Here is a 15,028-nt window from a genome sequence, read left to right as displayed (position 1 = left end):
TTTAGAAAACCAGGATTTTCACCCATATGTATGCTTTTACTAGAAGTTCTACCAAAAAGATACAAATTATATTTAGAAGAATATCGATGATTTTGAAATGAAAAATTAATAGAAAAATATATTTTTCTTTTTTGCTAACAATCGTGTCCTAAAGCCTTCTAAGTTACTTGTCACGATACTCGTTATTTTTCATGTGTAAAAATCGAAATCGGAAGTGTAACTATTATCTTGTTAATCCAATAACGAGAAACACAAAATCTGTATGCAAATGTGCGTGCTTTGGTTCGGAAGTTAATCGATCCGCGATATACTTGACGATCGTATCGCGATTACGCGCTCGTTAACGGGCTAAGATCGCGTTCAAATGAGCCGGCCGATTTGCTCGTAATTTGTATCTCAGCATGTGTATCCCATATAACTTGCCGATGAGACTTGCTTCGGCTCGAAGGTCTCTTTTTCGAGCTGCGTCACACAGTTCGAATTATCGTATCCTAACAAGTTTTTATCGTCTATCCTGTTTACACGATCTAAATTTACTGCCTAAAACATATTCAGGGAAACAATATAATTTACCATTTTTTGAGCTATATACGCGTGAGTTATAATTCAGAGGATTACACGGACTATCGCCTGTTCAATTTTTCAAGAACGTTACCGTATAAAATACGAACTTCTGTTTTATCTAGGTAACTTCTGCGCTGATATCGAGAAGATAAGAATTAAAATGGTAAACAAATCTATGTAGGAAGTGTCACGAGCGTAAAACGATAATGTCTGATAATTTATAAAATGAACGAACCGTGGTCGATAAGTTATGGAGAGGAGACGACTGGATCACCATTTACATTCGTAAAAATCAAACCAGACAAACGACTCCATTTCGATTACTTTTCTTTCAACCACTTTGCCGCGTTGGAAGACTGCGTTTCACGCACATCGATCCAGCCGCCGATCGAGACGCCGATCGATCACCAACCGAAGACGTTGACAGAACACGAATCAATTTTTCGCGCTAATAATCTGCTACCACTTTTTTCCACTAAGCCGAACCATGATGTATTCGATCGTTCACTTTCGATCAACAAACACATCGAGCGTTTATTTGTATTCACGACGTATATAAAGTAACATACGACGTTTAAAGTAGCGCGTCTCGGCACAAACTGAATGTAAACTGACTACCGATCCACGCTACGGTGATCCAAGATGCCCGTAAGTGGCCGCTTTGCGTCCGATTGGTTGAGGCCACTGATCTTCCCTGGTGAACAGCCATTCAGCTGTACGGACGCTTTCGCTGTGTGGTAGAACGCGGGTCGTTTGAAATCGTTTCAACGTTTCATCGGTTTCGTAAATCGTCGAAGCGAGTTATAAGTTTCCTTCTTTTGATAGGAAACTCGCGTTCTGTTTCGATATATACGGCAACGACGTTATAAAATTTGGACTTTAAGAGAAAAGTTTTAAAAGAAAAAGATGTAATTTCGTGGAATTTGCGTTTTCTGTCTTTGAAATGATTTAAATTATTCATGTTTCCTTTTTATCTCGATACTTTTTCTCTATAAGTAATATCACAACAAATAGGTATAAATTACAATTAGAAAGCTATCGATGATTTTGAAACGAAAAGTTAGCGTAAAAATATTCTTTTACGCTAACCATTGTATTCTAAAATGCGTTGACAAGAAAGGAAACGATTACCTTGAACACAATTGCTATTTGTTTATCTATTTAAAAGCATGCGTATAATGGAATTCAGAAGGTCCTTTTAACACTTAATTTCTGTATACGCGTTATTCATCGTTTTCCACGTTACGTAACATATAAATACACTTAGCAAGCAAAACAAAGGTAATGGACTTTGCTAATGTATATAAACCATTGCAAGAATGATATATGGGTGTTCTATGGAGAAAATTGTACCAACAGGTTTGGTCGGATCTAGCTCGTTAAAGCAAACCGTGACTATGAAATGGTAACTTTGCTAACCGTTGGCTCGTTCGATTAATTATGATTAATCATTTGCACCAATTCGTTTGATACAATAAGAATGAACGTATCTTGTTTCGTCGGAGTAGGACAGATCCGCCTTGAGAAACTGTATATCACGATGACGTCAGTTTAATAGACCGGTACAGAAATTACAAAATACGAACAACTCAAAGCGAACAGTAGCAGGTAGTTAATATACGTCAAGCTTGCTTTATCGCTACGATAATCGATCTAATATGTACTCACATTTGTCGACAGTTGGCTAGTCAACGAGTGAACCTTCTCTTGAGCGTCCACGAGTTCTCGTCGTAATTTTCTCAGCTCGTGTGCCTGTTTCTCCTCGGCTGAACTGTATAGGCTACTCGCTGTCGATACCAAAGATACAGAAGAACCGTGGACTGAAGGCAAAAGAAGAGAAAGTTCTCCTTTTTTCATTTATTTTTGACAAAAGGTTGGAAATGAAAAGCGATATCGCAGGAAACTTGTGCGTATCTCTATGTCAAAAATGCACGCTATCGTGTTACGCGTTTCTGTGACGTTCCTCCGAGTTTACTTTGGTGTTAATTCCTCGATAAGTTATGTAACAGAACATACCGTATCTTCGACGGTTGGTAAAAATGATGTTTAAAAAAATAAGGATAACTTTAAACGGAAACTTACTATCGTCGTCCTTATGCACGTGTTGGTAAAGATTAGGTGGTTGCCGAGAAGTGTGCGTAGGCGTTGGAGACGTCGGTTGAGACCAGTGTTGTCCCGTACACCCGGTAGATCCTACAGGAACGCTGTAATATGGTTCAACGCCTACGCCCATTCCTATTCCGACTCCGACTTCCTCGCCAACGGAAGACGAAGCTCCACTTCCTCTAGCTAACATTGACGGATACATTTTTTCGCTTTTCGTGGATCTGCGAAAACAGAGGTTTAAACATCTGAATAGTTGGTAGAAAGAAACGTTGCGGTATTATATCGTAAATGCCTCCGAAGATAGGCAAAAAGTTCTTTCAATCGATCCTATTATATCATTAAGTATTTCTGTAGTCGAAATTATTACTACGATACCGTAGTTGTTGATGCGATGAAACGATATTCGATATATAATAATTGTCACGATTGTTTAACGAACTATTTGCATCTTCGAAGAATAGAAAGCGCGCGACGTGCATCGATAAACGTCTAATATCGATGTTGAAAGAAGAGAAGACGTTCAAATAATTTACAAAATCTCGTTCACGTTATAGAAAGTGTTTGTATCTTCCATACACACGAGATTACCTAAGTATTTTCTTTCAAACGATAGAAAGCACAATTACTGAATATTTATAGCTTGTTACGCTTGGTTGCATTCAGAAATTAGATTAATCTCGGAGAAAAGCATATTCCATTCCTGAATACAATCGCGTATACGTGTATGCGTGTCCTTGAAATGAAAATGTTCAGATGCGAAGAAATTGACGTGCTTCGTACCGCGCGCGCGCACGCGAGAGAGAGAGAGAGAGAGAGAGAGAGAGCTCGTTAAAGTTAATTCAACGGAAAAATTCCACATAGATCGATCGATTCGTCAGACAAGAGTAGTTCTTTGCATCTGGTATTCGGTTGACTTAGGACGTCGATGGAAACACGTCCATCTACCTAGCGAGTGTATACGTAATTAGTCGATCTAGAAGAGGCTCCTAATTAAAAGATAAATTCCCCTTTAGTCTGAATGTCGAGTGCCGCTTCTCGATCGTGTATACACTCGTACGGTTCTGTAATAGCACAGCGAAAGAGGACGAATAAACGATAAAAAAGTTGACTTTCACGGAAAAGTATTTCAAACGGAATTAAACTCAGGTACATCGTAGCGTCGAAGATATTTTTAGCAAAAAGAACCTTCGAGCTTTACATATTCGTAAAATGTTTCCTTTCGCTGTGCAAATAAGCCTTAATCCTTAACTCGTATGGCGAGGATCAAGTCATTGATAAACGAGGAATGAGTAAATAATTAATTAGCACTTAACGAGAAGTGCGTATACTCTGACAGGAAAAACGATAAATTGAGAGAAAGAGGCACGTTATATCTGTTACCGTTTTAATCCGCACCACACTAGTCGAGGAACTACATGCGTTTGGATAAGAAGCACATATCAATCACAAATACGAAATACAAAATAGAACCGACTTAACAAAATAATAACTAAAGTATTTAAAATCAATAATACAAATGTAAAACTCGACAGAAGTAAGTGCACATGGACATGTGTGTTTTTAGTGCGTATAATTGGCACTCGTGTATACGTGTAGGGTACAAAACCCTCGAAGGTTTCGTTCTTTCAATACTTATGCATGGAAAACAGGCTCGACGAATGTGTATTCTAGATTTTCGCACTACCTTGGGAATGTCCTGTCCCGCAGATGGCTAGAACGGTATCAAATGATCTGCGTTATTTCACCGTAAACGAGCAATCGCTGTCATAGAGTGGTTAATTAGAAAAAGAATCAGAAAAAAGCTGAAACTGATCGTTTGAAAAAATGTGGTGAAAAATTTGCATCCTCTAGTCATGCATCTATACATATGGATGTATGCAAATGACTTGTAACAAAATTTGATGTAATATCGTGAAAATTAATGCAGCGAATAAACTATTCTGTAAATTTACCTAATAGAATTGCTTCTATTAAGTCTCGGTGGAGCTGGAGATCCTGTCGAGTCTCTCTGATGTATCAACAAGCGAGCGTGTGTTAAACTTGCCCGATGCGATCCTAATGATTCTACGCTGTCAGCTTCGCACAATCCCATTCCTGAAATTAGACAAATTTTTCCTTTCAAAATAAATAATTCAAAAACTAGTCTTTGACCTAAAGGTATTTCAATATTTTCTGACAGTAGTAAAACGTAAAATTTATAAAAATGACAAGCTAAAGTAGTAACACTTGAGTTGACCTAAAATATGTTTGAAACGGCATAAAAACTTGCCTTGAGAACGTCCACTTGGCGTGTACGTGTTGCTGTGTCTCATCCAAGATGTAGTATACGGACTATTGGGAGTGTAATATCCTTGCAGATCAGGAGCCGCGTAATTGCTGCACGTATCGCTGAGACTTCCATCTGATGGTTTGAGCACCCGCGGTGAGAAGGAAGTAGCCGTTGGTCCTGCACCGGATCCTCTTTCGCGATGATGCGCGGATGCAAATAGCGCCGTGAATTCTGGGCTACCAGGCTTTGGTAAACTTTGCGATCCGAGCATAAGACGATCTCGCACTGATTGAGAAAGTTGGCTGGCGCTAGGACCTGTGAGGCTGTAACTCTTATAATGATGTCCTTGATTCGACGTGGAAGAGTTGGCTTGAAGTTCTGTAGTACATGTTTGAGTACCACCGGATACTTTGACCTGCAATGTCGCACGAAAACAAAAGATCCGTTAATTAATGCTCGCCTAATATACCGCCGTGTAGAAAATTAAAAAGAAACTGAGCGATCTTACCTTCGTTCTTGGAACTGCGCTAACTTGAGCAGTTCTCGTCGAATCTTTGCCACCATTTTGAACTCCGTTGGGACTGGGGCTGGTGCCAGCGCTGTGTCTCTTAACATATCCGAAACTCTGTGGTACACCTCTAACTTTGCTGCTGCCGCTCGTTGATGTTCCCGATGAAACTTTCTGCGGTTTTTCGCCGTTCGCATACTCAGCCATGGCCTGTTTCCGATGTTTCTCCTGAAAGAGAAATTATTCAGTCAGAACATGAAAGTACCTAAAGGGGTTAGCCTCTTAACCTACAATATCGTGTGAAAGACGTGGTACGTCGATCGGGTCAAACATAAACAACACGTGTGAGAAACGTGGTACGTCGTTGTTGTTGATTCATTATTTACTTCGAGATAATAAATCTTTTTTGTTCAACGATCGATTGGTAGTAATTATTTATCAAACATCTTGCAAAATAAAATTAGTTGTACCTTACACATGCATTTACATATCAAAAGACATGTGCGATTCGCACAACTTTGAACGCTCAGTCAAACCGTGATGTTGGCTCGACGTGTGACCGATCTGGTCGTTGTTTATGGCACGCGTTATCGGAACTTAAATCGTAAGCTCGAGGATCGGGAAATTCTAAAAAGAAATTTCTACAGAAATAAAATTCAAAGACTGCATTAAGCTCGCTAAACCGACTATCTCAAAAAATCAATATTGTCCGGTGATACAACGACGTAAGAACGAACAAAACTGTTTAAATGTTTACCTGAGATCGCCTGGAGGGATTAGGACTCGGAGGTGCAGCCTCCTTGTCTCTCTCCCGATCCCTTGCAGCTCCAGCCTCGATATATTTTTTCCATTGCTGGCTGTTTGAGCTGCTGTTCGTCGAGCTATTCAAGCCTGGCTGTTGCTGATGTTTGAACGCCGAGTTGTCCGTTTGCTGAGAACTGTCCGACTTTTTCACGTGCGGATGATGACCAGGATGTCTGGAGCTCACCACACGGTATACCAGGTTACTACCCTGTTGTGCACCCTGGGGGGTGGCCGAATTACCGCCACCCCCCACAATCACGCCTCCACCACCCGGCACCCTCTGTTTACGGAAACAAACAATTTTTTCTGATTAAAACACGCTTGAAAAAACTCGACGAATTATTATAAATAACACAACTTGTTATTATTATTGTAACTGTCGTGTTGATCGTAATATCAAATTAAAGTGTAAAGAGGCGTCGCTATAAATGTAATTTCAGTGGAATAATCCTGCTGGAATATTTCTAAAATATTTTATTGCGAAATTCTTGTCGGTAGCCTTTAAACGCGTAATAGGATATCATCGGTGCCGCTGCAATCAAACTCGCGACCTGGGTCAAGGACTTTCGGTAAAGTTAATTTCACTACTATCGATTCTCGAGCGCGCGGTTTGCGAGAATCAGAACCCTCATAGCATGATTCAGAAGAGGGCGCCGGAACGGCGCGGCAACTGCTCGAAGGAGTACAAGATCTTTTTGCACTGCTGTATGACCTTTACTGTTTGAGTTATGAGAATGCTAGGAGTCAAATATTTTATTCTTCGTTTCTTTTCCTTTTTTCAAATTTCCAATTAAATGTTCTCTTTCCTTTTGAAACACTATTTTTTTATACGATACAGAAATAAAAGTTGAGTATTTATTCTTGCAATGAATAGTTTAATCTTCACATCGATGTTAATATTATTTTCCTCCTTTTCGGTTATGTATTCTCCTTTATGACGTTCTTTTTACAGCCTCCTATCCACCTACGTTTATTACGGACCGGCAGATTTTACGATTCATAAAAACTAACAATCCACGAAGTGTCAAAATAGCGAACAACTCGTGATATTGTTCCACATACTGTCAAGCCTCGTTCGGCAACCACTTTCACGCGATGCAATCGATCGAATCGCTTTAAACGATCCGACAAATGTACCCAACCAACGTTCATCGATCTTTCCGTTGCTGCTCCGTTTCTGATTCTCTCCAATCCCTTCATTTACCACGCGGAGTTATATCGCGTAGCAAATGACTCACGGGGTTAGAAACGGTACCTCGGGTTTTTACTACCCGGATCGTAAACGTACTACGAGAAGGCCATAAGCGAGACAAAAGATCCCCGTGGGTCAAACGCAGCTTTTTCTCTTACTGCCCCTTAGAAACGTGTTCGCAGTTCGATCGAGACACGGTTCTCGTCGACGGTAATTTCTAACTTTACACGAAGAAACGATCGAAGAATAACAAATATCGGGCGATTCTTTTATCTTTGGATGACACTACTGCCACAAAAATTCAAACAAACGGTGCCTTATTTCGAGTAGAAGACGCCAACGTCGGCTACGTTTTTCATTCTTTCGTTTCCAGTTAGTTTATTTTCAGAAATGTTCTCGTGAAAACATTCCTTTTTCTAACGGAGCAAATGTTATCGTTCAGACAGCACCAGCGTGCAGTCGAACGGCGCTCCAACTACACGGAAAAAATGTGAAAAAAAATTTTATGAGCCTGAAAACTATCTGGAATAACGATAACATTTTTCTCGTAAAGTGATAAAACCTAACTTTGAAATATTTTCTCGTAGATAAACTCACCATTCTTCTACTTTGATCGATGTGTCACGTATTCCAAACTGTACGCTAATAGCGTCCTTTAATTTCATACAGACGCACGCATACAGTTGTTGTATCGTTACTCGATCGTTCGCGACCGGTTTAACAGAATGATTATAGTTAATTACACTCGTTCTTGTCACATTGGATGATTATTCACGTAGCTTTACACGCACTGAACACGTACCACTCGTAAAATTAATTCGGCCAGCTTCGTAAAGTGTTCTTGACAGCCGGTATTGCGTATGCTCACTGATACACGTGTCTACTAGTTTCGAAGGATCGATAACGGTGGAATACCTGTGTGAACATCGAATGCGTCATTGCACGGGATAATTAAGGGATAGCCCTCGAGCAGAACCACCCTTGTTACCCTCGACGACTAGTGCAATTTAACTGGGGTGCCTATTTGTTCCAGACACTCTTCATTCAACACGAATTTCAAATACCTCTCGATATTTGTCTAATAAAAGCATTTAATTTGAATTTACAAACGTGACATTAGGTTTTACATGGTTTAAAATAACCGAATCTTTCGCTCTATGCAAATATATGGAAAAATTAAAGTTTCCGTGGAATTAAGTTTCTTCTAGAAGGTAAAAAAATATGAAACAACGATAATGATGTTATGTTAGAAAAGCTAAGAATATTAAAGCTGCTTCTCCTTAAATAACACGGAAGAAACATAGCTGTGCGGCAAATGATTTCTCGCCACGTTTCGTCTAAAAACACGAAATTTGAAAGCCGCTCTTCATTAACCGCAACCGTGCAAACAGTACCGTGAAACTCTTTCCCTATTCAGCTAAGAGTCACTTTGCAATGAAAACAGCAAGGCGTGAAACCGATCCACAGCACGGAACACCACTAAATATTCATTACGGAGGTAGAATATCCATCTTAGAAAATTATAGGGTTCCTTCGTCTCTCAGCGAATTAGATGATTTCATCGAGGGTTCTTCGAACGTGCGTCATTTAGTTGGCCTTCTTTTTTTCTCTCTCTCTCTCTCTCTCTTTTTTTTTTGGTAGGTATCGTAGCGAATGAAAACGCCTCGAGCACGGCGCGGTAGCACAGCTTTCACCGTGAGAAATTTACGAAAAATTGTTTTTTCAACACCGTTGACATTTTTCACCACCTTCGACGAACGTCACGTTTTCATGAGTCGGACGAACGTTAACTGCCGACTGCGAGGGTCGACGATCCATTGCTCACCGACTCTGCTCCCCACTTTATGCCACGATACTACTTACTAACGCCCGGCTACCGAATACTACATTGGTTGTGTACAGGCTGCCGCAAAAAGTATCACCGACCAAAACATCAACGAGTCACCGACTCTTTATTATCATGTGGTACGTTCACGCGTAATTTCCTTTCGCAAGATTGCATGTTTTTTTCCTGCGCTGTTACGGATCAGTCGAAATGACAGACAATGTAAATTAGAGAGAAAGAATGTAAATTCTATCTGGTAAAAAAAAAAGGGCCAGAGTAATTTATTTCGGGTTTTAAAATAATAGTAAGACAGATGTAGAGTTGCAATCGTAAATCCCAGTTAGGTTGGAGTTGAAAAAGATGAAGATATAGCGCAAAATTATCCCATCTATTTATCCTATCTGTAAATCTGTAAAGATGGTAAACATTGAAAATCTAACTAGTATCTAGATGATAAATAATATACAAGTATGTAAGTATCAAAATTAATAGAAATACGTTTTTTGTTCTTGTAGAATATCTTTTGTAATGAAATAGAAAAAAAGAATATTAAAGTATAACAAATTTATTACCTTTCACTAACTATAAAATCTATGACAATATGTAATACATCGATACGTATAAAATCTCTATTAATTGTAAGATATAGAAACGATCGAAAAACTTGGCTACTTTGCGGCGTGTGCTGACTAATGTAATCTATGTGGGTATTTAAATAACGCGATTTGCAGGGAAAGTAGAGTAAAAGGAACATTGGTTTGTAAATGATAAGGTGCCACGCGAGCCACACCCCATCGTCTTTCACCCTTTTTTGCTTTATCTGGGGAAAAAGTGGCAGAGTTCAAAAGGCGGAAAAGAAACGTTACGTGAAAACTGATTACATTTCGGGTCGGTCAGGGATTTCCGACTCGAACCAGGAAAATCGAGGATTATCCTATACGGATTATCGACTATAGAAGGAACTAACTTTTCAAGGGGAACGGTATCATATCGGAGAACCCTTTAACTCGGCTTAACTGATCATCTAAAATGACCACAAAATGGATATCTGAAAATAGCAACGAAGGGGTTGAAGTCTACCATTCCCTTCTTTTTTTAACGATTTGCATAAACAGCACAGAATTTTTAAATATATATTTTCACATCGACGATATAGATATTCCAATATTATCGAGAATTAATTAATGCCAAAGACAAGAAAGAGTAATTCGATTGAATATTACTTTTAAGTTGGATAGTTTAAGATTTCAATATAATTATTGCATTCGCGTGTGCAGCTATGGAACGCACGTAGAGAGAAATTTTCGTTTTTATCAATGATAAGTCATTTTATTCGACGGTACGTTAAACCTACTAATTTGTATAAAACAATTATTAACGTAGGGAGGTCTGAATTATCAGTTGAAAAGAGAGATCGATCTATTTGCCTCTAAAGGCAGAACATTTTCTGGGTTTCAGTGAAAATTGCCGCTCATTAACGACGATTGTAATTCGGCTAATGAGCAGTTTTATTTATTCGTAATGCTCTTACATTACCGCGCAAATATTTCGAATAAAATAAACCAGCCACTGGCTGAATGGGTATTCATAGAAAGATGAAATAACTGTGGAAAAGCGAAACGTATACCCTTTACGTCTTACTCGGTTTAATAGGGTAATTACGCGAAAGAGATAAACCAAACTCGAGAAAGAACATAAATTACGGAAATATCGCAAAATTCGGAACGCGGGAAACTTCTCTCGTACAATTTTCAATTTGCCAACCAATTGTACAATAAAAATGCAGTGGAAATATTATTACCCGTTATTCCATTATTCTTTATTATTCTTTCGCAATTTCCCTTCACTTTTGTCAAGCTAAATATACAATAACGTAGCATACCATAGGTTTTTTTTCTAAAATAAACGAAAATTATATAAGCTGCGTTAGGTTGCACGTGAAAAGTAATTTCTTGCGCCGCACGGTCATCAAGTTATACAGCAGGATTTTTATCACAGTCAGATTCAGCCCAATAGCGTATCTCTGCCATTTCTCATAGTCTTTTTTATCGATACTATACAAACAGCAAAATAGCTCCTATCATATCTGAATGAAGTTTAAATTTTAAATATAGATTTCCTAGATCAACGCGAACGATGTCTTCGGACGTCTAAAACTACAAGAAGTTGGAACATAAACTGCTGTATAACGCAGAGCATGCTACTTCCTCCGAGCTTATGCTGCGCTGCGTCACTCTGCGCTTAATATGCATCTTGTAACGTAGAAATTTTACGCGCAAAAATGCGGTTGCATATACTGCGCTGCATCACTCTACGTCCACTTTGTGCCCAGACTAAAAGGCTGCAAGAACTTCCCTACTTGTCTCGGCGAAAGAAACAAACCATCGTGTATCATTTGCCACACGACAAATTCGATTCAACGTATCGTCAAGTTTTACCTTGGGATATCGACGTGAAGGAAGGCTGTATCGAATTGACGACAATCCTACAAAATGAACTAGAAATACGAAACACGTATTCAAATTTATGTAAATTTATGTAAACCGCGCTAAATTATTCGTTTTAAATTCCATCCAAATAAATATGGTTAAGTACTAAAGATTAAACCGTGGATTTTTATGCATTTATAAATTGGAAGATGCAAAAATGCAGAAACGCAAATATAATATGCAAAAATATACAAAATACGCAAAGCGTAGTACTTGTTACAACGTTTAATAGATTCGATATTTTTAAATTATGTTCGTAAAGATATGAATTTGTATAAATACCCGCGATTTACTAATGATTGGACTAGGAACTCTGTTTTAAAGGTGCAAAAAATGCACGGAATACACGTAATTTGCAAAAATATTGTACTACTCCCTGTAATATTGGGCAAGTAAGACAATTGTCTACAATTGACTTCTATTTCTTTAATTATATCTATAAAAATACGAATTTACATAAACAACCGCAGTTCATTAATGATCATTACAGAGTATGATACAATCTGAAAAAAAGAAGACAACGCTTCTAATTAGCGGAACAGTGGGCTGAATATGAAAGTGAGAAGCTCCGAAGGTGGTTGATGATCAGCCAGCACGTGCGTATTATCAATGATAGATGCAGGCAACGTGAAAATGGCCCGAAGCGAAACGGTCCTCCCTCGCGTGCATCTATAGCTACATTTTGTTCGCGATAACTGTTGCCTACGAACGACAGAGACCGTCAAAGGGAGTAGGAATAGTCGGGAAAAGAGAACGGTTATTATTTCAGCGAGCAGATATCGATTCCATTCGACGACCTGCCGTGACCCGTCTGCATAACTCACAGCGACGCGTACACTAATCCTTCCCCTTCTTCCCAATTCGTGCAAAACGCGTTCCTTTTTGTATTACGCGACCGAATGCACCAAACGCTGTTCGCGCCTTTCGTCTCGACAGAGACGTTTCTCCAAAGATTTCACAAATCCTTTCTCGTCTTTGGGGAGGACGAAAAGAGAAATAAAGAAAAAAGAAAAAGAAAGGAAAAAAGAGCTAAAGAAAGTCAACCAGCCGGAAGCAAAAGGATAAAATATGAAAGAACGTCCCCCGGAAAGGACTGAGAATCGATACCGATCCCCGAAGCCTTTATTTTCGTCGTGGTATTCCGATATAAATTCAACCAACGATGGTGTAAAATTTCAACTCCCAGTATTAGAGATTTAGCAAAATTTTAGGTGTTTGATTCAACTTTTCAAACATCCTAATCAAATTTAAGTTAAAAACATTGTAGTAAAATTTCCCATTTCTTCAATTGCTGGACAAAGCCTGGAACTGCTTCTTTACGAGTATCACGAAGAAACTGTTTTCACAAAGAATGTTGTTTCTATCTGTCGAAATATTTTGACGAACCTCCCGAGGAAACGTTTCCTTCGGGAAACTGAAGAAAACAGCGACCGTCGGGAATATCGGCGAAGAGGAATAAAGACGTGGTCGTCCGTGAAAGGATAAAAAATTTGAAAGAAAAAAAATAGGTAAGATAGGAAAGATATAAGAAACGACGTGGACAAATCGAAGGACAATGCCGGAGAGTCGAATACTCGTTGCCTTTCTCCGTTTTCCTTTCTTCTTTATTTGCTACGATAAGAGTGGCTTGGAAAGTTGCCTCGAGATATCTCAGGGGTCCTCTAAGCCTCTTATTCATTGGGTGGATGGTGCAGGATGCGCGCGTACGAAACATCTAAACTTCCGACAACATACGGCATTGCGCTATGCACTATGCGAGAGAGAAAAAGGGAGGCCACGCTGTGAATGGGGCTATTAGGGAAAGGGGGGGTCAAATGCAAGCGCTCTGCAACATGCAGCGTTACAGCGATGCGATGCACCGCCGTATATTAAGAGGGAATAAAAGGGGAGAAAATAAACGCGCGATACACAAGGCGCAAGTTAAATTGGAACGGGTGAAAGAAGCGGGGGACGAGAAACCGATTGACCAACCAATAGGAAAAAAAAAGTTGAGAGCGGTAGAGAATAGCCCGAGCGAGGGAAAGTCCCAGTTTGAAGGGGTACAGATCACCTAGAAGATTGCTCCTGTGATTAAAGACACTTTGATTCGCTCAGTGCCTTGATGCACGCGTTATGCGCCCCTGACGAATCCACGCATGGGAATGCAGTTTATCCGATGGAAAATACCGGCGTTCAACCAATGAGAAATTTCTGCTGTTTGTCATGTAAATACGTTGCGCGATAAAACCATATGTCGTTTTCCAGTAACGCCATTATCTTGTCGAGGAAAGTAGAAATATTCGCGCGTTCGATTGCTGGCTTTTGCGTAAAGCTGTTACGTCGGGCGTTCCATTTTCACGATATTATCCCTTGGCATTTTCTCGTCTTTTTTTTAATGATTTTAAAATTGCAAATATACGGTTTTTATGGGGACAAAAGGCAAAGTAACGTTTACTAGATTGTACATGATTTTACGCACGATGTGCTTCGTGTACATCGACATAGCACAAAAAGTTTGGAGCAATATTTTTGTTTCTCGTTGTTAAAACAGGCTGATTCCCGGGCTTTTCAGCTGCGCCATCAAACGCGATAACAACAAATTCTCGGGTTCGAGATCGATGGAGAAAAATGTACGGGCAAATTGTCAAAGCGACGGTTGCATTTTAATTCAATTTTTGTCGTAACTTGATTTCCAATCGCCTGAACGTAGAACATTTAAAATGAACCACCCAGTATACGGCAGCTGCACGACGCAACAGCTGACGCATATGTAGAAGCGAAATGCTTTGTAATTTCATTGTTTGCGCACGAACTCGCAACCGCGCTTATGCGTTGCCGACCTACGTTTCGGTGAGACCGTGCACGCACCTATTCAATAATTAGACGACACAACGTAATGCGTCTTGAATAATTATTATACGTCGAGTAGTTCTTATATTGTCGACTGCGAGCAATTGTTTGTCAATTATAGAGATTTGTTCCAAGAAACCGCAATGACTCGCGAATCAACCCTTCTCTTTTCCTCTCTCTCTCTCTCGTCCTGTAGATACGCGCGTATACGTAAAAGCCTGTGGTAATTCGTATTGTTCCAGCTCGTTACCATTCTTTTTTTTCCAAAGGAATTGATTCACCGGAACTCCGATTTAATTGTAAGCTTAATTAATTCCAACCAATGTTTGCCGAGCAATCCGATGTCAACTGATTAATAAAACCCTAATTGATACGTCGACCGAATTGGTACGTCGTGTTTATCGTTGCGTGTTTAATGAACAAGCTATTGGCGGATTACTTT

At 39.5% G+C, this 15,028-nt stretch overlaps 1 protein-coding gene across 9 annotated transcripts in view; it reads right to left on the bottom strand.

Moving 5' to 3' along the window:
- The window catches only part of sick (sickie), a 193,147-nt gene that overhangs the window by 42,645 nt on the left and 135,474 nt on the right, over positions 1-15,028 (bottom strand). For 8 of the 9 annotated variants that reach the window (XM_069112536.1, XM_069112538.1, XM_069112533.1 and 5 more), the window contains 7 exons: positions 6,205-6,531; positions 5,448-5,675; positions 4,940-5,354; positions 4,623-4,764; positions 4,355-4,381; positions 2,647-2,891; positions 2,233-2,384 (listed from right to left, as the gene is read on the bottom strand). In XM_069112536.1, the coding sequence (XP_068968637.1) occupies positions 2,233-2,384; positions 2,647-2,891; positions 4,355-4,381; positions 4,623-4,764; positions 4,940-5,354; positions 5,448-5,675; positions 6,205-6,531 (1,536 nt within the window). The remainder of the gene's footprint in view (positions 1-2,232; positions 2,385-2,646; positions 2,892-4,354; positions 4,382-4,622; positions 4,765-4,939; positions 5,355-5,447; positions 5,676-6,204; positions 6,532-15,028) is intronic. The other variant, XM_069112534.1, reaches the window with a different exon arrangement.

This window comes from Bombus flavifrons, chromosome 5 (assembly GCF_040668555.2).
Source record: "Bombus flavifrons isolate JBK064 chromosome 5, iyBomFlav1_principal, whole genome shotgun sequence".
Taxonomy (NCBI): Eukaryota; Metazoa; Arthropoda; class Insecta; order Hymenoptera; family Apidae; genus Bombus; species Bombus flavifrons.
Note: the sequence above shows the minus strand (reverse complement) of the source record. Positions and strands in the feature narration are given on the sequence as shown.